Source organism: Psammomys obesus, unplaced genomic scaffold (assembly GCF_907164565.1).
Source record: "Psammomys obesus unplaced genomic scaffold, mPsaObe1.curated_primary_1811, whole genome shotgun sequence".
In the NCBI taxonomy this organism is placed as follows: Eukaryota; Metazoa; Chordata; class Mammalia; order Rodentia; family Muridae; genus Psammomys; species Psammomys obesus.
Window position 1 is genome coordinate 5,765,983 of NW_026596064.1, and position 26,803 is coordinate 5,792,785.

General features: G+C 40.3%; 1 protein-coding gene across 3 annotated transcripts in view; it reads left to right on the forward strand.

Annotated features, from left to right (window-relative positions):
* Tp63 (tumor protein p63) overlaps positions 1–26,803 on the forward strand; it is a 203,968-nt gene that overhangs the window by 52,618 nt on the left and 124,547 nt on the right. For all 3 annotated transcript variants that reach the window (XM_055625057.1, XM_055625058.1, XM_055625059.1), the window contains exons 2-3: positions 22,755–22,883; positions 23,613–23,745. In XM_055625057.1, coding sequence (XP_055481032.1) covers positions 22,755–22,883; positions 23,613–23,745 — 262 coding nt within the window. The remainder of the gene's footprint in view (positions 1–22,754; positions 22,884–23,612; positions 23,746–26,803) is intronic.

Consider the following 26,803-nt stretch of genomic DNA (forward strand, 5'->3'; position numbering starts at 1 on the left):
AATTTTTTTTCCTTTGTCGGTTAAAGCTTGATTTTTCTCTCCTGTTCTGTCACCCATATGCCTTATTCCAAAATGTAAACTCAACGGCACACAACAGCATTCAGTTTAAACAATGAATTTCACCTCTGGCTCAAATAGCTCTAACTTTGGAGGTAAAGCCCAAACAGCGTGGCATGCCAGTGTTTCTAGCAATACTTATAAGAAACCCAGAAAATGTGTTGGCTTTTCATAGTAAACAAGTCATAGATGGAGGCATGTGTAAGTGCAGTTTCTAATATGTTAGTTAGAGCGAGTTATTCTATGTATGTGGCAGGGATGCACATGTCATGGCATAAGCGAGGAAGCCAGAGGAAAACCTGGGGAAACTGGTTCTCTTCTTCTTCCATGTGGGACCTGAGGATTGAACTCAGGGAATGAGGCTTGGTGCCAAGAGCCTTTGCCTGCTAAGCCATCTTTACAGCTTGACCAGAAGAACCACAGCCTTAACTTCCCCAGGAACCTGATACTTAGAAAAGCAGGGTCACTAACTGAATCCTTCATTATTTGTTATTTCATTAGACTCCATATTCTAGAAAATAATAGGCAATGGAAGGAGAGCTTTCTATTTCCATGATTCTTTTTTTTAACAAAGCATGGCATAATTTATTTGATTTTTCAAAAGTCTGTTCATATAAAAACCTAGGCAATGTTGTAAACTTACATATTATTATTATTGATTATTTCCCATTAAGCTTTCTGAGTAAAATTAAGACTGCAATTATTGTCTAGTGAATTTCATTAACAACATTAATATTTCATTTTGTAATATCTAGTCATTTACACAATATTTGAAAAATTGCTTTTAGGACTTGAGAGCAACAGAATAAGGAACTAATAAACACCTATATTGTTTTAAATACATTAAATTTTGAGTTTAACACCAGGATATAAAATACATTAAAGAGGCAAAAATACACACAATATGATTTAGCCATAAATAATTTCAACACGTCTACATAAACACAGGTGTTGTGAGATCTGGAAACAACCTAAATGTCCCTCAACTGAAAAAATGGATACAGAAATTTATACAATGGAATACTACCCAGCTATTAAGAACAAGGAAATCATGAAATTTGAAGACAAATGGTGGGAACTAGAAAAGATCATCCTGAGGTATCCCAGAAGGAGAAAGACACACATAGTATATACTCACTTATAAGTGGATATTAGACATATAATATAGGATAAACATACTAAAACCTATACACTTAAAGAAGCTAAGCAAGAAGGAGGACCCCGGGTAATATGAACAATCCTCACTCAGAAAGGCAAACAGGATAAAAATTGGAAGAGGGAGAAAACAGGAAACAGGACAAGAGCCTACCACAGAGGGCCTCTGAAAGACTCTGCCCAGAAGTATATCAAAGCAGATGCTGAAACTCATAACCAAACTTTGGGCAGAGTACAGGGAATCTTATCAAAGAAGGGGAGATAGAAAGACCTGGAGGGGACAGGAGCTCCATAAGAGAGCAACAGAACCAAAAAATAATCTAAGCCCAGTGGTCATTTGTGAGACTGATATTCCAAAGAAAGACCATGCATGGACATAACCTAGAATCCCTCCACAGCTGTAGGCCATGGCAGCTCAGTGTCCAAGTGGGTTTCCTAGTAAAGAGAACAGGGACTGTCTCTGACATGAACTCAATGGCTGGCTCTTTGATTACCTCCCCCTAAGGAGGGAGCAGCCTTACCAGGCCACAGAGGAAGACAATACAGCCAGTCCTGATGAGACCTGATAGGCTAGGGTCAGATGGAAGGGGAGAAGGACCTCCTCTATCAGTGGACTTGATGAGGGGCATGGGAGGAGATAAGGGAGGGAAGGCAGGATTAGGAGGGAATGAGGGAAGGGGCTATAGCTGAGATACAAAGTGAATAATCTGTAATTAATATAAAAAATAAAAAATAAAACAATGCTAAAAAAAAAAAGGCAGATACAAACCAAGTACTGTAGTTCTCTCTTTAGAAACGGGCCTTAAAATTTAGTGTTGTTCCAAGTTTCTTTGTTCATAGACAGAAAGTGTTTACTATGTACATTTCAAAAGGATATCATATCAATGAAGAAATACATATATCTATAAATGTGTTGAATCATTGGAAACAAAGACAAAATAAGATGGCTCCTTATTAATAAAAAAAAGATGATGTGTTGTATGACACTCAGTTTTCAAATATTTATCTATTTTTCAAAGACAAGCTTTTATTTCTCTCTTTTTCTACTTCTTCTTTTAAAACTAGATTTAGAATATAAACTCCTGTTATGGAGATCTGTTCATGAGTTAGGGGAAAGTCTGCCAAGAAGAGAAAATATAACCTGAGTGCCCTTTGGGAATAGTTGGTGAGGTCATTCTCTTTTCTTTGGTGTGGGTATGATCTCCATGTTGTCAAAGGAAGCTGTTTGAATCCTGGGATCAATTCATCTAGGATTTGAATGGAGCTACAAACGTCAGCTCCACGGACTCCAGAAAAGTTTCTCAGCTTTTCAACTGCTGCTGTGGAAACTTCTGTTCTCAGCTAAAATAGGAAAGGGTGGAGCTAATTTAATTAAAATAAATGATTTATAACATTAACCAAAGAGCTTTCTTTTTAGCTCCTCTCAATGTTTCCATTTCACTTTTAGCTCCAGTTTGTATCATTTCTTATTTTGTCTTCCTGATTTATCCAACTCTAGTTCCCGGACTTACGAAAATATACTTGCTAAAGATGAGTTAAAGGGCAAGATGTACTTCAGTCTCTACGCAATTATTTCTGCTATTCAAATGTTCAACTCAGAGAGTGCCTGGTTTTCCTTGGGCTGGAGGAAGGCAGGTGAAGGAAGGTGGGTGGCTTGACTGAGTTAGGGAAATTCCAGAGGATGGGGGCTGCCAGATTGCTTGCTGGCTCTTAATTGCCAAACTCCACTTTGCACAGCTGTGTGCTTCATTAAATAGTGATGTCTACAAATCAGATCAGCGTTAAAATTCAGAGCAGGGGGGAATTCCTGAGCACAGGCTGCTGCCAAGTTCCTAGAGTTTTAACAGCATTCTCATCAGTCCGCCCCTCTCTGCTCTGCAACTATAAATAAGTTCAATATTTAGAGTGTTTTCATCCATTGTAATGCCTACTTGTTCACTTGGAGTGGTGGAAAGATGTATGAAAACCAGTGATGGTGCCCATGGGCCATTTGTTGTGAGATAATAGAGCGGATAGAGAAGGGAAAAGTGAAAGAGAGGTACCACGGATAAAGAAGTTCTACGGAGCACCAGAAATATTCATCCCTTATGTTGAAATTGTGCTATAATAACTGGAAATCCAGGATCTCTTTACTTCTGGCAATTACAACAATAATATAGCTTGCTTACCTTCCATTGGGTGTAATGCCTTCAGTGACACTAGTTAGAGTCTCACACCAATGTTGTGGGCCGTGTCTGATCTGAGGAAATAATAGAAGGGAGAGCTGAATGGATGGATGAGGTGTCCATGTGGGACCCTATCCTGGTGGTGTTGATGAGTGGACACAGGAAGAGTAAGTGTTGAAAGAACCAAATAAAAGAGGGCCTGTAGGCATTGGAAGAATCGAAGAAGTGAGAGTCTGGAGAGGCTGTCCCCCTCTGAAGAGTCTTAGTAGCTAATCTGGAAAAGAAAAACAGAACAGTTCAAACTGGCATGTCTTATTAAATACATACCCTAAACAAACACCACCATCGGCGATGGCTGTTACTGGAATACAACATGATTCCCCTGTTCTAAGCTACGAGGAAGGGAGGCCAGCACATAAATCCACAACTCCTACACAAGATAAAATCCAGTAAGACCTGGCAATTCATCACAGTAGTATGGAGAAAGCCAGATCTATTTTTGATTGGTGAGGGACAAGAAATAGTCTTAAAACATGCACTCTAAACTTAGATAAGATATAATCAGCTTGTCGATACTTATCTCAGCCATTCAGGGCACTGTCACAAAATACAATAAACTGAGTTGGTGAAACAGGAAAATTTTATTCTCACAGTTTTGGAACATGGGAAGACTGAGGTCAAAGCCACAGAATGGCCTGGTTAGGTATATTCTATTTCTAGGTGGTGGCTTTTTGCTCTTTCCTTTTCCCACAGTAGTGGGACAAGACAGCTCTCTTCAACCTCTTTTTTTAAGGTTATATCTCCCACCTCAACAGGGCTCTGTCCTCATGATTTCATTACATCTCCCAAAGCCCATCATCTTGAATGTGGAAAGCTGATTTTGATTGAAGGAAAGAGTAGGCGAAGAGAAAAGCCCCAACAGGCAACTACTATTTCCAAAATGATAATGAAAACAGGAGTTATGGTTCCTGATGAGCTGGGGCTAGGATGAGATCTTCCAGTGTCCGCAGAGTCATACAGGGTTTGTATGTCCAACTTGATAAAGAGCCATCTCAAACACAGCATGACTCCGAATGGCCCATCTGTAAACGCTGGGGGTGAGGTTGAAGTTGGGGAGGGTCTCTTCCATTGCTGAATCTTTAAGGTCCAATAAATGGATAACTTTACTTGGGACTTTCTTCAGCCTTTGACAGAATAGAGGGATGTCAGGATTGGATATCCTAATCATTGAACTCAGGGATCAGCTATGAACTGAGATGAGCAAAGCAAGCCTTATGGGTTTCTCTAGCAATCTTTATCTCCGTTTCTACTTTTGGCCACTTAGAGAGTCTCTGTATTTCTGATACTTAACACACTGCCTTGCAAGTAACAAGCACTCAGTAAATGCTTTGCTGAATGATCAGACAAAAAGCTGAGTTGTTTCAATAGGTGAGAAGAGCCTTGTTTAGGGCTTGAGTAAATAATCCACACTTAAGCCTCTGGAGCAGGAGAGAAAGCCAACCTTTAATGGCTTCACTTTATCATACAATTTTTGATAATGAGTTTCCTTCATGATTTCCTTACCCAATCTAAGGAACAGTGTTAAATATACTTCACCTAATTGTTCTGATCTGGGTTTCACTTCAGAAAGTGAATATTCACACCTCTCTGATTTATTTGCTTTTGAGATTTAAAAAAAAAAAAATCAGTGAGGGAAAGCTTTTGGGGAATAGTAGTTTTTACACAGTTTTTTTTCCGAAATCCATTTTGAATAAAACCACAGTTGAGTAATCAAATCACAAATTTACATTTATAACTAGTAAGTCTGAAGCAATTATGCCAGCATTTTACTGAATATACATTTCCCTGGGACTTTTTATACTTCTTTTCATAATTGTAGTTGATGTGAAATATGTGTAATTGTTGTATAAAATATTAGGCGTATACAGCTGTATATATTAACAAGCCAGCCGATAATGTAATTACCAAACAAATTATTTTGTTTGTACATGTGTGTACATGTGCCCAAATGTTTGGGAGGTTGCATGGACACACGTTTGTGCATTTGTGTGGAGGCCAGATTTAACCTTGGGTGCCATTCCTCAGTTGCTTTCCATCTTCTTTCTTGATAGAGAATCTCTCACTGGCCTGAAGCTTGCCAAGTCAGCTAGGCCGGCTGGCCATGATGCTCCATGATTCACATACCTCTACCTCTCATAAATCTGGGATTAGTCCTGTGTGCCTCCACACCCAGATTTTATGTAGCTGCTGGGTATCAAATAGAGATATCACTCAAGGTTTCATATTGATTCCAAATTCTTTTTATTACTCTTTGAAAATGAGGGTTTAGGAAACATTTGATCAAATAGATATCTTTTTTTTTTTTTTTTTTTTTTGGTCTATGGTGAAAAAGGCAATCAGAGTTTGGTTTTCATGTTCTCTATGGCACATTTTTCATATATTAGTAGTTCCCAGTTATTATAAACACATATGAAACCTAACAGCATTTTTGATAAATCTGGGCTTCCAAATCTGCAAAATGGTATGCTGTATTCACAGATGCTCAGTGCGGCTTTGTTGTTATCTGAAGGTGAATTAAAGGCAAATGGGATAGACATTGGAAGAAGGCGAACACAGGAACAAGACAGGAGCCTACCACAGAGGGCCTCTGAAAGACTTCCCAGCCGGGTATTAAAACAGATGCTGAGACTTATAGCCAAACTTTGGGCAGAGTGCAGGGAATCTTATGAAAGAAGGGGGAGACAGAAAACCCTGGAAGTGTCTGGAGCTGCACAAGGAGAGAAACAGAACCAGAAAATCTGGGCCAAGGGGTCTTTTCTGAGACTGATACTCCAACCAAGGACCATGCATGGAGATAACCTAGAACCCCTGAACAGATGTAGCCTGTGGCACCTCAGGCTGACTCTGACATGAACTCAGTGGCTGGCTCTTTGATCACCTCCCCCTGAGGAGGGCACAGCCTTACCAGGCCACAGAGGAAGACTATGAAAGACAGTCATGATGACACTAAATAGGCTAGGATCAGATGGGAGGGGAAGAGGTCCTTCCCTCTCAGTGGACTGGGGAAGGAGAATGGGAGGAGATGAGAGAGGAAGGGAGGGATTTGGACGGGGCAAGGGTGAGGGCTACAGCTGCGATACAAAGTAAATAAATTGTAATAAATAAAAATATACTAAAAAAACAAATAAACAAATAATAAGATAGAGAGATACAGAGGAAAATGCCTAAAGTCAAATACCTACAGACAAGTGTACCACCTACACATAAACTCAGACAGACAGGCAGACAGGCATACACACACACACACACACACACACACACACACACACACACACATACACACACAGAAAATAAAACAAAAACAAAAGAAATAAACACCTCTCAAAACTAGAACAAAACTCAACAATTCTCCCACTCATTGGCAAGGTCATTATGAGATGTGTGTGTGCTTTGTTTTGATTTGATTTTTTTTTTTTCCAGCACAGCTATCATCCTATAGCTTCCCTTGAAGTCAGGCATGGCCAAATGAATCATGGGCAGGAGTGCTTCATGTTCCTGCCAGACTTGATCCTAAAAGTACCTAAGATCCTTCCCTTGATCTCCAGATTGTTTTTCTTACTTCCTCTCTTCCCCGTCCTTCCCCCTCCTTATCTTTGTGCTTATAGGCTCGATTGGAAAAATAAACAAAACAACAAAAACAAAACAAAAGAGGACATCATTAAGGCTTTAAGTGCAGCAGAGCAGTTGTTGAAAGGATTCTGAGAGCTATGAGACAAATGGGACTACACTGCACAAAAAAGCCACCTGTAGGGAAATTTCCTCATGGGACTTAATGTATGTGAGGAAGTATGATGGAGGGACAGCATTAGAGTCACAGCATTATGCTTTCTTGTAGTCCAGTTTTACACTTGCTCTTAGCCAAAATACTGAGAAGTGACTGGGTATGGTTCCATCTGAGTATGAAAGACTGACAGCTGTGAAAACTTTCTGGATGAAGCTCTTGGGAACGGTTCGCCTGTTTCTCTAGAAATGGACTATTTTTGTTCTTATGTTTTCATAAACACAAGACTCCTTGGGTGTATCCATGTCATCAAATTGTGATTATAATTATGGACTGATCTTAATGTCAAATGCCTCTAACGAGTTAGTACCAGGCCACAGCTACTGAGTCTGAGACCATACCTGCAGAGGTTTGTGGGAGGGCCACTGTGGGATATAAATCTGATATTAAAAAAAAAAAACAAAAACAAACAAACAAACAAAAAAAAAAAACCGTAAAGCAGCTAGTCCTGTGAAGAATGTAGATAGCTTGTGGAAGACAAATGAAGGTCACTAAGGAAGAGACAAGATTTATCACTGCAAACATTTCTATGCACTGCTGATTTCTTCTTCTTTTGAAAAAAAAAAAAAACATGGCTTATGGTGCAGACTTTTGAGGCAGAGACTTTGTTTGAGGCAAGCCTGCTCTACAGAGCAAGTTCCAGAACAGCCAAGGCTGCACAGAGAAACCATGTCTCAAAAACCTCAAACAAGCAAGCAAACACCCCCACACACAAAAAAAATACCAACTAAAATAAGCTATAAAATTGAGAAATAAGCCTAAAAGCCTGAGTATACATACATCTTGAGGCTCCCACACATTGACTCGTGCCCCTCATCATCACCCTCATGACCTGTGATTCTCAGATTGGGTATGTAATGCCCCAGGCACAGTTTCTATCAGAATACCATAACCTCCTGTGTGAGCACCTGCACCATGTAAGGACTTGGGCTAGGATCTACAAACAGGAGAACACATGCAGTGTTTCCCTTTCTTGGTCACATCAGCCAGTATAACATCCTCTAGCTCCAGCCATTTGGCCCCAAATTTCACTATTTGGTTTTCATTTGTCCAAGCGTCTCCCAAGCAGTGGAAGCTGTGACGCTATTGCTGAAGACATCACGCCCTCAGACACAGAACCTGGGGGAATATGGGTGCATGTGAGTGTGCAAGCACACACACGTGTATGCGCGTAACTGACGGTGAACAATTCAGTAATTTTAAAGGATGTGGGGAGACATAGGAGAAGTGATAAGGAAGGGAAGGATGTAAACACACTATTCATGAATAAAATTCTCAATTTTAAAATCTTTAATGAATAAAAAAAAAAAAAAAGGACTTTGCAATCTTCGTATCACTGAGCACAGTGGCGATGCATGAACTTCACAGCTTGTGCTATGACAGCCCGGAGGGAATTTTGGGATGGTCTGAGTTTTCCAGCCCAATCTTTCTAAAGCATCCCAAAAGAACTGAAAAAAATGTCACCCTCTTCCTTTTCCACTACGACACTTTCTTTGTTCTTGTAAAATGTTTTCAGTCCATCTGCCCATTCTACCACCAGGCCCCACCCAGGAAGGGTTGTTGAAAGCTGTGTCCTTCCCACTTAAGCCACGCTCCTCATTGTGTTGATGGGAAGAAGAGAATGTTCCGTGGAATATGCCATAGAACACATGGCCTGCAAGGAGGTAACAGTGAACACGAATGAGCAAGGCAGGAAGCTTTGGTGCAGGGAGTGGATAAATTACTGGAAAAATACAGAAGCCAAATATTAACGAGAGTCAACCACAAGGCTCCTTCATAAGCAACCAGATGGGATGGGCTATGGTTCCTTATGTGTTCGGGGGAGTTGGCATGAGCAACCTGTCCGTCATGAGAAAATAAGAGGACCAAGGATTCTGGGTTAGAGGACCTGTTGTGATTAGCCAGCTCTTTATATATGACTTCTTAAAGGAAAATATAACCCAGATGATCTGTATAACTACCACTACACAGGCTGAAAGTCAATCTCTGTTTGGAACCTATTCATAAATGTAATAGTTACGATGGATGATAGCCCTGTAAAAGGGATGCATAAGCATGTCACAGATTTAAGTTAGCCAACGGCATAGGAACCCAAGTTTCCATGGGGCCAGAGATATCATGTGATTATGTGTGGGATATGGATAGGAATAATTTTAAAGTTTACTATGGAGTCATTTATCTGTAAAAAGGGAAAAAAACACAAGGCAAACTATTCCTGGAAAAACAGGTTTTGTTTTTAATTTTGGCGCTGCAGATGGAAGACCTGGACTAGCACAGGTTCTAAGCCTCCTCTCTCAGCCAGAGTGACTGAATGGAAACATCACAAAGATTTCACTCTTCCCAAGTGGTAGCAAGAAAAGTGCAGTGAAGAAAGCTCCTTAGCAGGAGAGGGAATGGACCACCCACAGAAACAGGAGTCGGGGCTATTTTTGTAGAAGTGAGTGAACTTGTTCCTCAGGAATCCAGGTTGCTTCTGGCCAGCACAGCTTCTTCTCATTTGTTTACAGGCTGACCTGCAGCCATCTGAGAAGATGAACTTTGTCCTCAGAGACAGGCTTTCAGGTCTCCCCTACAACCCCATGGTGTCATGGACCTGCCCTTTGTAACTGTCGTTGCTGCTTTTATGTTCGTGTATCAGAGATCCTTTTTGTGCTATAAAGTCATCCTCTAGCACACCAGCCAGTGCACTTATCCAATCTCTTCTTTATACTTTAAACTGTCCTGTGTATTTTTTAATCAGAGTTGATAAATTTCCCAAGAAGTCTGGAGACAAATATGTTTAGTGGTATAGGTAGGTTGGTTGATGTCACAGCTTCTAACCTATGGCCAGGTAGCACAAAAGCCCCAGGTTGTCTAAGCAATGAGGTTTCTGGGGCTAGGAGTTTGTGGGTCCCTGATGAACACAGCCTTCCATTCTTCCAGTGAATTTGCTTTGACAACCTTTTTATGGAATTATGCCTCTGTTTCACTCCATAACATAGAACAAACAACAAGAACAAAACACCTTTCTTGAAATGTAGATAAATGTCTTTAACACTCAAATACTTTGTATAGTTTGGAATCCTTGGCTGGAATGAGTTTGGCCTATTACATTATTGCATTTATGCAGTGCAGGAAAAACAAAAAACCTTCTGAGATGTTTACATGTTCTCTAACTGGAGACTACTAAAGACTCATAAAGTGCCTTTCTTTCCTTGTATTTGTTCTTTCTCCTTTCCAAACACCACGATCCATTCATTAATCCTCCAGAAAGTCCTGATCCAAATCGCCACCTCAAGCACCCAAACTCCACAAATTTTCCTTATTATTACCGCTGGTTCTCTCAGAGCCCTTATTTTAGTCGAAAAGCATTAAGCTTAACCTTCCTTACTGAATGTGTGCTTCATCTTGTCTCTCTTCTGTTCTCCAATACAAAAGCCATAGACTCTTGGCCCCTGGAAGACTCTCCAACCTCATAAATTCTCCTGGTTTTAACTTTTTGTACCATCAAATGTTGTCTTCGTTATTGGTTAGCTTTTGTTAATTTATTTGTAAAAAGCATTCACATGCAGATTACACGGCTGAGAGGTCACACTGTTAAGGCCAAATAGCAGGTCAGAGGGGAGAGGCCCAGTCTTGTAGACCTCCCCACCTGAACCTCTCAGGGAGGTGAGCAAAGGGAAAGTTCCCTGCAGCTCAGGTGTGCGTAGCAATTACCCAGAGTGCATCAGTGGGCAGCAGAAAGACGAGAATGGAGTCTACAACCTAGGCTCCTTGAGCCACATTCATAAAGCCGTCCACAAGAGGTGAGAAGCCGCTAAGAGAGGGACCACCGGTAGATGGAATTGCCATAGCTGCACCCTGGAAGGTCTTCTTGCCGACTCAGGTTTTGTTCAAAACACAGCAGCGATAGCTCTCAGTGGGGCAAAGAAGCGGGAGGTGTGCGGGCCTGGCTGCTGGCTAACCAGGCTTTCTTCGGCAGGTGTCATGAATTGCTTAACTGGACGAATTGCCTGTTGTCAGCTGGGCCAGACATAACTGCGGCTGCCTTTGTAATAGTGAGAGACGATGGGCTGCAGTCCTACAAATATCAGAGTAATGGAATAAGGGAAGAAATGGCAGTTTTTAGTAATCCAGGAACCTTTACACCGCGAAATGAAGCGAAAAGAGAGACAGGGTAATCTCGCCATGGTAATCTCCCCCGCTGGAGCACAGGGAGACAAGAATAGTGCCGCTGCTCTTCGGATTAGATATAAATTTGGGGAAGTACACAGTAAACAGTCTGAGGTTGGTGGGAGAAGGCGGGTGACAGGATAGTAAGGTGCTGTGCTGTGCGGGACCTCAGAAATTCAAGTCTTGGTTCCCTCGGGCTGCTTCTGAGGGCCTGAGACGCTCTGGCTTGTTTACTTCACATGCCCAGACTCCCCTCTCTGGAGTAAGGTTGGTGCACCTGCGAGAGTGATTTTTGTCTGATTCGAGCAATGCTTCTCAGCCGTCTCCACCTTAGCACTTCTTGGGGGAGCCCCTAACTTCTAAATAATACCCTTTCCCAGATTACACTCCTGCTTCAAACTGTTGGATTGCGTGGATGGATCAGAATCAGGCTCCGCCACCTGTATTTTAAGCTCCCCAAGTGTCCTAAGGTGTAAGGGGAAGTCTGAGAGGGTCAGCTTAGAGTGGGACAATGGCAAAAAGGCAGGAGGTGAGAAGCACACACAAAAGAGGGTGCTGGGGAGGTGGGATTGGTGCTGAAAAGAGCCTCAGCCAGAGGCTGGGGAACTCCAGGCAGAGTGGTGGTTCCAATAGGCTCAGGTGAAAGCACTGTGGGAGGCAGATTAAGCCAGCAGGAGTTAGAATGAAGGCTATGAAGATAATCAATCCTCCCTCTAGGCTGCTGGTACAAGGGACATCTGTTTTCCTCAGCAAGAAAGGATGACAAGGTGAGGTGACTCCAAAGGGAGTACTTTGAACTGACTGGTAAAAATAGCAACAGTATTAGTAGGGCAGTACTGGAAAGGGTGTGTGGTTTTTTATTTTGTGTTTTGTTTTTTTTTTTTTTCTGTCAGAAATCATTGAGTGTCAGTCTATTTTGTAACACAGTAAAATGAACACTAGAGTGTCTGGAACCAGAGGTCTCAGAACTTATCCTACGTCACCCTCCCGCTTTCACTAGACATGAGCTTGAGCCCGAGAGGACAGAGACTTACCCACGAGCTCAGCCAGTTGAAAGCCCCCATCAGGGCTGTAAGGTAGGCAAAGCTCTAGCCTGTGTCCAAGGCTCTACGAGGTCCGTGACTGGAAGAGTCAGCATAGTGTGAGAGTTAGGGACACGGGCAATGCAGCCGCCTCCCTAGGCTTGGATCTGTTCAAATCACGATCCAGAAGTCCTTCTTTTATGGAAGTTGCTTAGCTGAGCTTGCTAACGTTTCTCCACCTTAAAGTGCAGATCAGATTAGCAAAATGTTACCATAGGGAATTGAAAGGATCAAGCAACTTTATATCCGAAAATATTTAGAAAATGCTCAGCATGGAGCATGTATTATACAGTATTGTAATTGTTACACTCTGCCATTTTGTTTGGTACTGAAATGGTATCTGAGTGCTGGGTGGGGTAGCCTAGGGGTAGACCAATTGCTTAGCATGCTCAGGGACAAGCGTTCAATCCCTGCAGCTGCCAGAAACATTTGGAAAGTGCTGACTGAATGAACATGGCTGTGACACATTGCCCACCTGGGGACAGATATTTAGAGAACATTGAACTTTCATCAAGGCATTCTGAACTCTGGACAGACTGCAATTTAGCTGAATCCTCAAGCTGTGGGTGTTTACACAATTGCCTTTAAAATGCAGATTTCTAAGTCTTATGCCACATATTTGTCTGTTAGAGTGTTTGCTTATCTACTGGTGCAAGACCTTGCAGGATTGAGCTATATTCCTGCGATAGCCTTCGTCCGTTCCCTTTCTACATTTTATTTACCAAAAAAAAAAAAAAAAACAAGTGTTGCTAAATTGCTCAGGATGCTCTTGAACTTGAGGTCCTCCTGCCTTCAACCAGCCTGGCAGGCCTGTGTACAAGCTTAGGCTATGTCACATCATTGGAATCAGAATGCTATAGAAGTAAGAATAAGACATTGGCATTTCTTAAAAAACAAATGTTTCCAGTGGTTACCTTTTGTAATGTGAAGCTTCCTGCATCTTACTAAAGGAGTAAAAGTAGCCTCCTAGCTTAGGCTTGAGGTCTTCCCTTTTTCCTGAAGACCACACTCTTCCTGGTTGATACAGTTAAGGAAGTTGAGGTTTCGATTAGCCATCGGAATGGCAATCTAGAAACTCTGTGAAGTTGTCTTCTCGAGAACGGAATCCTCATCCTCTGCATCCACATATGGGCTCTTCCAACAGTCTTATCTGTAAGACTTGAGAATGTCAGTATCTACCTCAAAGGATGTTTGTAAATTAAACAAGGCTTCCTGGGTACTATTTATACTTTTATTTATACTTCCTATTTATACCTTTTAGTGGGCATAGCTGGGAGATAGGATGGGGAGATGACTCAGCTAGTGTGTGCAAGTAGCACATATGCAGGGCACCTCCCTAATGGGAGCACTGAAATGCTGGCTGCTGTTTTGGCTCTAGCTACTGGTATCAATGCCTGTGGTCCACTGTTCTAAGGTTCAGCAAGTATTTTGCTTTACTCTTACTCTCTGCCAACTACTGCGCATAAAAGTACAATCAGAAAGACAGAGATGAAAATGAGTTGCTTGTCTCATCTCTAGATATTATTGAAACTTCTTCAACATAATAAGATATGATTCTAATCAGGAAATTTAAAAAGCTCCACAATAACACAGTGACAATGAAGTAGAATATTCACACACACCGCAAAAGGAGTGAGGGCAAAGAGGGAACTAAGTAGAGTGTAAGTTCTGAGGTGGGAAAGGCTGATCATCTAATAGGCCCATAGTTTGAGAGAAAATAACAACAGGTGAAATGAAATCAGAAAGAAGCTTTAACAGCCAAAGGTGATGAGCAAAGGGAGCTACAGACAGAGAAATAGTCATCATATTTAAGGTAGAATCATCTATGTCAGAAAGTGAAGCCAACATGTGAAAGTTAGAGGATCTGACATGGGAGAAGAAAAGTATGCTCTCTCATAATTAACAGTATCTGAGTTGTCCTTTGATGTACAGAACTAAATAAATGTAGGTGTGGTAAAAAAGATAATCAAGAGAGCGAACATGGGGTAAGATGATCAATCCTCATTTAGAAAGACACATGGGATGTGCTTTGAACATATGACAGGAGTCTACTGAGTGCATTTGAAAGACTCTAACTAGCAGTGTTTTCAAAGCAAAGACTCATGACCAAACCTTTGGCAGAGTATCATAAGAAAGAAGGGGAGTTAGTCTGATGGGGAAAGGATAGGAGCTCCACAAGGACCAAATATATCTGGGCACAGGGTCTTTTCTGAGACTGACATTCAACCAAGGACCATGTATGGATATAACCTAGAACCTCTGCTCAGATGTAGCCTGTGGTAGCTCAGTAACCAATTGGTTTCCCATAGTGAGGGGAACAAGGACTATTTCTAACAGGAACTCAATGACTGGCTCTTTGACCTCCCCACCCCCCAAGGGAGGAGCAGTCCTGTTAGGCCACAGAGGAGAGCTTTGTAGCCAGTCCTGAAGATACCTGATAAAACAGGATCAGATGAATGGGGAGGAGGTCCCCCCATCAGTGGACTTGGAAAGGGGCAGGGTGGAGATGAGGGAGGGAGGGTCTGGGAGGGAATGAGGGATCGGGACACGGCTGGGATACAGAGTTAATAAAATGTAACCGATAAGAAAAAAATAAAATTAAAAAAAATGTAGGTGTAGAGTACATAGGAAAGGGTCCTAGGAGAATGGGGTGAAAAGAAATGGATCTGAAGGAAGTTATGGTGGTAAAAAACTTTTCTTCTAAAAGGAAAAAAAAAAAAACAGCTACTAACTATGATGAATGGCTGGATAGAGGAGAGAGAGGCATATGCGAGATTCTTCCTAATATTAATCCCTTCAGTGATATATAGGAAGGAGCCATTTGATCATGATGTTCTGCAAATCAAGATAACTTGAAATAAACTAAGGCAGAGGCTATTCTCCAGATCCATTTTGTTCTAAATTGTGTTCGCTAAGAGCTAATGTGTGTATTTGGATCAGAGTAGATGATGTGTTAAATACTCATCTTTTTCTGAACAGACACCTGTCATAGACAAGAGAGAGAAGGTTTATTCTGGCTTGTAGGCTCAGATTTTGAATCAGAATCCTATGGAATAAGGACATAAAGTTAACATTTTTCTTCACAGCTACTTGATTATATTACGCTGGTAACAGGAGCATGTGGGGCTGCCTGTTTATACTGTTTGGTGGGAAGGGCTAGGGAGATAGGTGGGGAGATGACTCAGCAGGTGCCATGCCTGTGTGTGCAAGTAGCACACATGAGCGCTAATAGATGCCCAGAACTCACATGCCAGGTGAAGATAGAAGCCTGCCTGCCCGTAATTCCAACACCTGGATGGCGGGGAAGAGGGATCTGGCTAGACTGGTTATATCTCTGTACTCCAGGCTCATACAGAAAAACCTGTCTTAAGTTATAATATGAAAACTATTGGGGAAGACTGCCAGCATCAGACTTGGGCCTCCATATATATATATATATATATATATATGGGCCTCCATATATATATATATGTACATGTCTATATATATATAGACATGTACAAATATATCACACACATATGAGCAGACATACATGTTTATGTATTACACACACACAAATTAAAGAAGAGAATATGAAAAAAAAACACACACAGAGCAAGATGTAGCTCCAGGACACATCAAAGTACCTACTCCCTTCATCTATGTCCCACGTCATGCTTTTCATTGACTCTCAATAAAGCAATTACATTATGAACCTAGACAATATTAACCCGCTGAATTATCAGAGCCCTCTTGGAGACTGTCTTTGGAAATGCTATCCCAGGCGTATTTGGAGACATCTTTCATTCATTCCCTAAGTATTTATTTAGCCAGTCAAGTGCCAATCAAAAGTAACCATGACAAATGGAGAGAGAAGAAGCATACTGATCGTTTTTCAACATGATGACAGGGAAAAATTACCATCTAAGGAAGGAAATACGTCAATGGGCCTAAGTGATAGTTAATGGGTGAGAGATTGTCGAGGAGGTTGATTTTGTGCAGTCCTAGGATAAATCCATTCCTTGGGGTCTTTAGAGGCTGGTGGGTACAATAAAGAGACAATGAATGAAAAAGCTTCAAGATGTTCTTTGGTCTCCTTAGAGCTAAATAGTAATCACTGATATCAGTAATACTAAGGACCATAGCAGAGCAACTCATTTTTCAGGGTTACTGAATTATGGGATCTCAAGTGCTTCAGAGACTAATCTGAAGGCCATCTTATGGAAGATCTAGAGAATCTGGTAAGAAACTGACTAGATAGATATTATTAGAAGGGGAAGCCAGCTGGAGAGCTTTGATCTTTCACCTGAGAGTTGGAGAGACTCACCCAGCATTTGAGCGCTTCCCTCTTGAGCACTAGGAAAGTTACCTGTGTTTTACTCTGCATTTGTAGACATCTTTCCCCCACTACCCTTCCTTCCACTGGAATGAGGCTGAGGATGGAGCCCAAGGCTTTTTAAATGCTCACAAGGCTGAGCTACACCCAGAGCCCCTCTCCAGGCATTTGAAAGTCAACTCCTGCTGGTGGTGTTCCCAGGTTAGTAAACTTGGCTTCAAGAATTTAGGAACCAAACTGGCAATGGAGAGCAGACTTATTTACAGTGTAGCCAAACCGGGGAGAGAAAGGCTAGTGATTTCTCTGCTTCTTGATTTATTTCAGCTTTGTGTAGAAGATGAAATAAGGCCAGAAAACGAAAAGCTAATGGCTTCTTCCCTGGGGAAAGAGGACCTAAGCTCAAAGTTCTCCCAGTTCTCTGTTGCAGAATCAGTTGCCTTTTGTTCTGTTTTGCTTAAATACAAGCTGAGAAAATGTAGTGAAAGCCCTGACCTCAACCATTTAGAAAGAGAAAAGATTCAGACTTTTTTGAGAGTAGAATTGCTACCCACTTCAGGCCTGGCAGAATTCTTTATCTCTAGGTCCATTTCTCTGAAGGGTTTGGTCTTATCATTTCTTTGTAGGTCGGCTTCAACTCAGACTCCTCTGTGCCTATTAAACACACTTATTTTGCAAGTAAAAAGTGATGGTAGTCTGATAGATTGGAGAGAGATCGCCCTTCCACCAGGCCTTCTGCATAGGCTCTTAGATGGCAGTTACAGTGACACTGAGAAACTACAAAAGGACCAAATGATCTGGAAATATTATTCACTTATCAAAACTAGTTTTTAATTCCATTTCATGCTCAGCTTGTTAACAAGGGATGCTTATTGTGATAAAATAGATTCAGTAGTTGTTTTTTAACATTAAAAAAAATCTCCTAAATATTAAAATTCCATGGTTCCAAAATTTTATGGGGAATGAGAACTAGGCATTATATATGTAATTTAATAAGGCATAACTTTGAAGCAACACAATCTTGACGCAAATCCCCGCTTTATCATGTACTGCCTGAGTGAACTTGAATAACCTGCTTTCTCCTCTCTGAGGCCAGAGGGCCTCTGCATAACTGGAAAAGCAGGCCCCAGACAGTTTGCACCTCAATTCACAGTAAAGCTAGACTGCCAAGCACCAGACAAGCAGCGTGCAAACCAGAGGGACTGTACTGAGGTGGCATTTCTGCCCCTCAGAAGTTCATAAGCCAGTGGGAAATTAGAAACTAGTGTGCAAAATGCTCTGATAAAGAGCAAAAATTAAGGCAACATTAAAAGCACTCTATTAATAGCGTCTATGAAAAAATTATTTTTCAAAAAGCCATACATCCTATTCATTTGCTAACCCCTCGATATGGCCTCCCACATACTGGAGTCTCAGCAGATGGTTGAGTCACCTGCACAGGACTCAAGGGTGTTATGTGCTTTCTTTCAGAGAGAAGGCCCAGAATTCACAGAAAATTTTATTTCTTAGATAAGCCATTCTACCATATTTCTTTTAAAAATGGCTTTCAGGAACACTGATGATAGATAGCAAAAATTTTAAGAAGAGATGGCTTTTAAATATTCATTTTCGTGTATTTAGAATTTTAGTGTAATTTTCTTTAAAACGTATTTCGTAACTATGAGTTCAAAGAAGAGCTGTGATTAACCATCACTTGGAAAGTCCCATGCAATTTAACCTGCTTTCCAAGAGCCAACATAGCAGCACAGCGATGGATCTCAGGAAGTTCATTCTATAGGGACCTCAGTTGTGCTGTGACATTAGCAAGGATGGGTGAACTAGACATGGCTACACATCCTTCATAGCCGGGACTCATGCGTAAACACATCCCTCAATCCGTGTCACTTCCAGTGTGATCCCAGCTGCAGAGGAGGCTTCTGGAAAAGCAGCTTTTCCCTCCATCACAGTTGCTGAGAACTGTCATGAGCTCTTTGAGTCAAGAAATCAAGTAGCAGCAATATGTTTCCAGCTTGCTTTGTAGCTGATTTAGGGCATGCTTACGTAGACTCAAGTGATTTTCTAGGTTTAGTTATTAATATCTATGTGTTCTGAAGGGAAATATGGTGGCTTTATTTTTAAAATGATATCCCAATATTTGGAAAACAGTGGGTATGAGTGCTACTAAAAAGCCATGGGTTAGCCCAGGAATGGTAAGACTTAGCATCTCATGTCCTAATTTATTTTTCAAGACTGCAAGGAAAGAGCCAAGTCAAAGCACAACAGAGCTGGCCTGATTGTTCTTGTTTGGTGTGGTGTTTTAGTTCAGCTTTTCCATATGGTAAATGAGCATACTCAAGCTGGAAGTGATGTTTTTTGTGGGAAAGGGAAGGCAAATGGAGATGCCAACTGTTGACTCCTTGTTGTTTTCCAGTAATTTGTACAAAGAAAAGTGTTTCTTTCTGAATTAATATAAAGAGTGAAGGATAGTCTGTTTAGGAAAAAAGAAGCAAGCAAAACAAACAAAATGTAAAAACAAACAAAAACAATAAAATAAAGCAACTTCTTATTTCTAGTGTTTGGGTGTGACTGGTTTGACAAAGACCTCTGAAGAGAGCCATTGTTGCATGAGTACTTGATACAGAGATTCAACCATAGGCAAAGACTTGAAAGCTGGGCAAGGCTTACTTCACCCTTCTTGCCCTGTGGCACTGGGTGACCTCTCTATTCCCCTCATCTGCAGTGTTTTGCATGCTGGTCTACAGAACAAGAATTAACTCTCAGGGAGATACTTGGACATATCCTAATATAGAACCTTGACCTTCTTTCCCTTCCTCTGCCATCCCTTCATTTCTCTTCACTACTCCCTTCTTTTTCCTCCCCTTCATCTGCCTTTCCCTCTCATTTCTTCCTGTCCCTTTGGATGTCAATATTTAACTAAATTTGCATTTCTAATTTTTTGTCTTCTTGGAAGAAAAAATCCACACAGTTTAAGCAGAACTTTACTCAGCAAAGTAAACCAAAGGATAGCATACTCTAGAAACAATGACTGTAGCCACTCACCAGAAGGGAGAAGTTATATGTCAGAGGATGCAGGCACTAGCCCATTGGGTTCTGCACTGTATAATTTAAAGAAACGTTTGTGAATATCTTTGAGATAGGTAATATGCTACTGATGGAAAGTAACACTTTTCCCCTCTCAAATTATGGAGGACAAGAGGACTGGATATTCCTTTAAGTTTTGTCTTTTTCTTTTTTAAAAATGGTGTGTGTGTGTGTGTGTGTGTGTGTGTGTGTGTGTCTGTCTGTCTGTCCATGTCCATGTGTGCACATCAAGTGTGGGAAGGCTTCCATAGAGCCCAGAAGAGGGCTTCAAATCCACCAGAACTGGAGTTACAGGTGGTTGTATTTCACCAGACAGGAGTGTTGGGAAGCGATCTTGAGTCCTCCAGAAGAGCAACAACTGTTCTTAAACACTGAGCCATATCTGCAGTCCCATTTTAGGGTATTCATGTCCAGGTTCTCTTAGAAAGTTCACAAGAGAATGGTGGGGGAATAGGAAGTTCCTACATTTCACTATGATATCAGAGAGTTTTGTTTGTTTGTTTTGTTTTAATTTAGGTTCTTTATTTTTGTACATGTGTGGTATTTGGGGAATTCCCCTTGGTGTCTTAGTTTCTGATGCAATTGGAAGACCCTAACTACAGCTTCAGATGTGTTTAACAATAATGAAGAGCTCTCACATTGGAAGGAATGGCTCTTAAGATAGTGGTTCTTGGTTTCCTCACATCTGTCTCCTGATCTACCCAGTCTCACATATTCAACACTACTCCTATAGAGTTTGAATTGTATGACTATTTTATCCTCTTCCTTTTGTCTTATCTAGAATAAATAAACAATGAGATAAACAATTACTTTCGGTCCGTCTGCATTCAATATCCAGACAGATGAGTAATATATATTTATAGTCTGATTGCATCCATCCCATGCTTCAAATCCTTTAGCCTTGTGGAGACAGATACACTGCCTTAGCAGAGAAAAACATGTAAATATGTAGAATACATACAACGCACACATATGCATGTACTTGCACATGGACACACACAAGTGTGGCAATGAGGATTTTTGGAAAAGATGTGTGATTCTCATTCAAATCAGTGTCCTGGCTGTGATAGTACGGCACATGGTGTGTTTTGTAAAATACTTCCATTGGACAAAGCTGGGTAGAAGATATTTGAGATCTCCCTATAATATTTATTTTAATTATTTATGAATCTATAATGATCTTCAAGTAAAAGAGCACATTTAAAATGGTTTATAAAGGGGCTATTGAAATGGCTCAGTCTAGAGGTGTACTGCTGAGTTTGCATCCTGGAAGCTCACACCTGGAAGCTCACGACCACCTGTAACTCCCTCTCCAAGATATCCAATTCACTCTTCCTTCCGGGTTCCACCAAAACCTGCACTCCTGCACATATACCCGCACAGACATACATGCGTACACATGATTAAAATTAAAAATAAATGTTTAAAGAATAGCTTACAGAAGCAGCTTTCAACATAAGTCCTATGTGTCTTTTGACACAACCTATAAGTTGGTTATCCATTGGATTACTGTCGTTTCATATCTGACAGTAGCCCAAAGTGGAAGAGACAGGTAACTGGTAGATTTCCTTGGTATTCTATCTACTCTGCACACTAGCTCTTTCGCTCTTGCCAACTCTCCCTAGGCCACTTGTCTCTTCAAAAATTATCTATCATGCTTTTATATAGATGTTTTTACTCACCACATTTATTATGGATTTGTTTTGCTCTTTTATCTACTATGACCTCCCAGAGGAATGAGACAGTCATACTCACTTTTTATTTCCACTACTCATATGCTTCTTGGTGAATAATGTGTATTTTATTCATTATTTTTATATATTTAACCTGATCAAGTGAACATGCTACTACGGTAGCTCTGTAAGCATTTGTTGATAAGCCCAGGGCTGTCATTTCCTACCATCTAAATAGAATACAGAATAAACCACTGAAATGGTAGAGAGAAGATTGAATGCCCTTACACACTATTAATTTAACTTTTTTTTTTTTTAATATGAAGAGCAATGATTTAAGGGCAGAACTAATTTCATTGTGAGGTAAAATTAGCCCACTGATCATTATAGCAAATCACTACCCAGATTATCTGGGCAGATAATGTTGTTCCGACTTGGAAAATATATCAACTAAGAGAGCTGGAGTTTCACTCTAGATAAACAAAGATCAAAGTTGAATTTTAAAAAAAAGCATACTCGAGGATCTAGCAGCAAAATGAACCAACTGAAATGACACTAATTGGCACAGAGTCCCGGTGTTTGTTTATCCCTCAGTTAACCTTGGATCCTAACTCTAATTAAGGAGCACCTCCACACACTCCATGGTCAGCAACTAGTGATTAAAAAAATAAAGTCTTTGGTCCCAAAGCTTATGTTTATTGTCCTGGAGTGTTATGCTAAAGTTGTGATTACAAGAGAAGTTATTAATCTGAAGGTGAAACTTAAGTTCTCTGAAATCACTTCTATTTTTCAACTCTACTTTTTACCTGCTGGAGGCAGAAAGGGCAGAGAGTCAGTTGAGGCACCTATAAAATAGGTCTAATGATAGGTTGGCCTTGCCTTCAGACTTAATGAAGGGGTGTTTATTTTCTTTTTTGAAATCTACACTGTGTTGGAAACTGTAAGTACAGCATACAATAACAGTGCTATTAATTAAGAGAAATGAATTTGATGAAAAAAAAGACTCGATTGTCTAGCAAGGGAAGTTCTGTCTGATTTATGGAGGAATATGGCTCATGATGCTTTAGAAAGAAACAGCAATTGTGAAACTTAGGAACTGTGCTAAGTATGTCTGTAAGACTCTATAGATTCATTGGTGTTTTCCAGGTAGTTTATATTTTTATTTCATTGACCAGTTTCTTGAATACAGAAACTATAATCTTAGCTTCATTTTTTTTTTTTTTTTGTCCTTTTAAGTTTCGTAGAAACCCCAGCTCATTTCTCTTGGAAAGAAAGTTATTACCGATCCGCCATGTCACAGAGCACCCAGACAAGTGAGTTCCTCAGCCCAGAGGTGTTCCAGCATATTTGGGACTTTCTGGAACAGTAAGTATCAAATCCTCAAGAAGTACACCTGGACTGTTTAAAAATAAATAAGCACAAATGGCTGAAAATTCAGTGACTACAGATCATATGTAGAATCAGTTCAAAAAGTTATATTTTTGGAAATTTATTACCTTCAATAATATACCTGCATTTAAAATAAAGTAGTTTCCTTTTTCTAGTTTCCAAAACCAAAAGCTCATCAGCACAGCAAAGTAATATCCCTGTAGACATTCTTAAAGTGCCCCCACCCCAAACTCTCCAAAACATCTTCCCCAGTCTCAAAACGGATTCTTTCCTGAAGACTCATTCTCTAAGAGAGTGAATGACTCCATTTCATTAGTTGCGTATATATTTCTATCAAAACCGTTCATTATTATTTTAATCAGAAACAGGTTTTAATAAGTACCTATGAAGATGAAAAAAGGAACACCAGAAGGATTGTTGCTCACCACTGACCTTCCAGGACCTGCAGAAAGCACAGCCCCTGATCTATCCTTGTTAGCCCATAATTCATCCAGCAGAGATCATGGGGCCTACTTGAGCGGGAGGACTTAGGTTGACTTTCTCAGATTACACAAATAGTAAATCATTGAGATTCAAACCTCAGCTTCCTGACTCTAAGCAAGGACTTGACAACATCGAAGCAGAAAATATTCATCATCACTAGTCCATTGAATGTTGTGGTCTCTCCGAGTGGGTAATACACACCTTCTTCCCTTCTTGTGCTAGGCCTATATGTTCAGTGCAGCCCATCGACTTGAACTTTGTGGATGAGCCGTCAGAAAATGGTGCAACAAACAAGATTGAGATTAGCATGGATTGCATTCGAATGCAAGACTCAGACTTCAGTGACCCCATGTGGGTGAGTGCCATGAGCTATCCTCTTCAGTGTGTGGGCCAGGGTGTCTGCAACTCAAAGTATATGGCTCTGAACAGACCAGACTACCAAAAAGAGAGCAAATCAATTCACCTGGGAAACGATTAGCTGGGTTTGCTTTTGTTTCTGTTTAGATTCTGGGTCGTTCTCCGCCTCTGCAGTGGGTGGGGACAGAGGTGGGAAATGACTTGTTACATTTTTGTTGCTGTTGTTGTTTTTTTCTGAGTTGCTCTTCATGTTACGCCCACATTAGAAAGGATGATGTTGACAGAGTTTCCATGGTTCTAGAGAAGCAGAAAATGGATCTGACTCTCCACTCTTGTATGAGAAAGTGACTTCCACGCAGATGCTCAGAAAGTAAAGTTAGAAGGAACATGCATGAGGTATAAGCTGTATTTTCCAGGCTTTTCCATTGTTTTATTCATGCTGTTAGGACCTTAGGTCTGTTACCTTTTCATTAAGTGGTGAAACCATACCAGTGGCTTCTGCCTCTGGGCTAGGTCAGGGGTATTCCTGTTAATTTGAAACTCATCCTGTACAATGAAGAACAGTCAGATGATTCCAAGCAAAGGTGTACCTGCCTTAAAGAAGTTATGAGTTCTTGTACTCAAGAGATTTTCTATTCTTGGCTACACAGGAATAGCGAAAGTTAGAAAGTTTAAAATCACAAGCTTTTAAATTCCCACTCACAGTCACTGTTATAGTTTGTACACCGAGACACTGGGGTTCCTAATGTTCCAGACTGTCATGTTATTTCCTTTTATTGTTGAAAACATTCTCTTTCAAAATATCATTTTTATGTTTTTTTCCTCTCTCTCTCCAATTCTTATCTCTCTCAGTTCCCTCTTTGCTCTGCTTTCTCTTGGAACCTTTTCTCTGTCACTAGTTCCACCCACTAGAATGAAATGCCATCCCTCAGAAACAACCATCGGAAAAACTTTCATTGTTTGGTATTACACAACACTATACTCGTTTATTGCTCTGTCTTTTCAGGAATTAGGAGCTATGTTTTTGTCATTTGAGTGCTCAAGAGCACATAGTAGGGCTTCAGAAAGAATGCAGTGGGGTCTTGCCAGAGAGGCAAAAAAGCGATAAGGTGCTTTGACGCTGGTGTATTGAAATGTGCAAGGAAGAAGAGAAAGAATGAATTTGATTGAACAAACAAGCTTATCTTTCTCTGGATGCCCTGTTTCTAACTCAAAGAATCTACAGTTGTCATAGATTACAGCTGAATATGAATTGTAAACTTCCAATACTTTCTTATCTTGATCTCTATGTAAACATCTAGATATGAATAGCAGTTACATAGACAGGGCCAAATTACAACAGGCCTTAGCAGCACGCATGTCAAATACAGTGAATTTGTGTAGGATGCCAGTAGTTAGTGTTCTGCTCTGGGTATTAGAAAAACAGAGACTTTTAGATTTCTAGTCCTTCTCAACTGCTGTGGGACTGTGTGGGGCTTGCTTTTCCACTGCTTTGCAGCAGACTTTCTCATTTCCATTATAGGTTAATTGCTGAACACTTTCTAAAGTCTACACATAAATTGCTTTCCCCATCAATATAGTATTTTAATAAGTTGGGAATTCAGCCAATTCTTTTCTCACTGCACAAGAAATGCAACTTTATAATGGGCATGAGAAGGCATGTCAGATTGTTAAGGACAGAAATTGAGAAATTCATTCTATATTTTATTGATTTTTTTGATATGGCCAAGAAATGGAATCATGATGTTTTGATCGGGTTCTTTTTGTTTTATTTTGTTTTTGTTGTTTTGTTTTGTTTTCCGAGACAGAGTTTCCCTGTGTAACTTGGCTGTTCTAAATTTGCTTTGTAGACAAGGCTAGCCTCCAACTCATAGAGATCTGCCTACCTCTGTTTCCCCAAGTGCTGGAGTTACAGGTGTGTGCCAACATGCTTGGCTTTGGCTTCATTCTTAACAAAGGAAATGAAAGTGTAGATGTTAAATTAGGTTGTATTAAATTGTGGATTCCGTGTGTCTTTTAAATTAAAATCTGTTTTATGCCACTAAAAATTAGTTCTGTTTGGTTAGTAAATGAGTATGAGTAAAATGTCTCAAAAGAAATCCCACTTTGGATGCCACTTGCTGGGGACCAGCCTTAGTCAATTGTGGGTCTTGAGATTGGGGAGAATGGATGGGTGCGAGAGAAAATCACTTCATACACAGAGGCAGTTACAAGCCGACATATGACTTATTTCAAGAGGCTTCTCAGGAGGTGTTCCTCTGGTGTCTGCTCATTTTTATCTCCTCCTCCTCCTTCTTTTTCTTCTTCTTCTTCTTCAGTCTATTTTTCAAGTTCCTTAATGGTTCATGATTCTGTTGTTTGCTATATTACTGTATTTCTCAGATTTATATTACTTAGGAGCTGTGCAAAAATGCTTCTAATATGTTCATAACATAGATTAAGTATTAACACTTAAACATTCTCTTCAGTGATGAATACTGAACAAATGACTCCTTTACACTTATTTATTCTTTATCCTTCATACTAAATTATGTTTTTCTTTAAGAAAATTGACTGGTAATTGCCTAAAATGCTCCATGTTTATAAATCCTTGCTGATTCATCGAAGATATATATGAGAAATCTTCAGCTCTACATAATCCAAAAGACTAATATCTAGGCTGTGTGTGTATGCATGTGCACGTGCATGAATGTGTGTGTGTGTGTGTGTGTGTGTGTGTGTGTGTTTGGTAAAGGTATAAGGCACAGTACCTATCAGGGCACTCTACTTATATAATCCATATTTACATAATATTTCCACCATGTGTGTAAGTCTAACCACACTTACTATTTAGCAACTGCTTATGTCTTGTTTCTTATGATACAGACTAGGAAATAATTGTTTCTTCCCTTGAGAAGATCATGAGATACCACTAAAGGCAAATCAGTATAAAATTGTCTAGGAAATTTACTTGGAAGCATGAATATTCTTAAAAAAAAAAACGTTACAAAGTAATGATTGAGTCAGACTGAGAAAGATCAGCAATATGTTACAGAAAAAGTGATTTGGAATTAGGC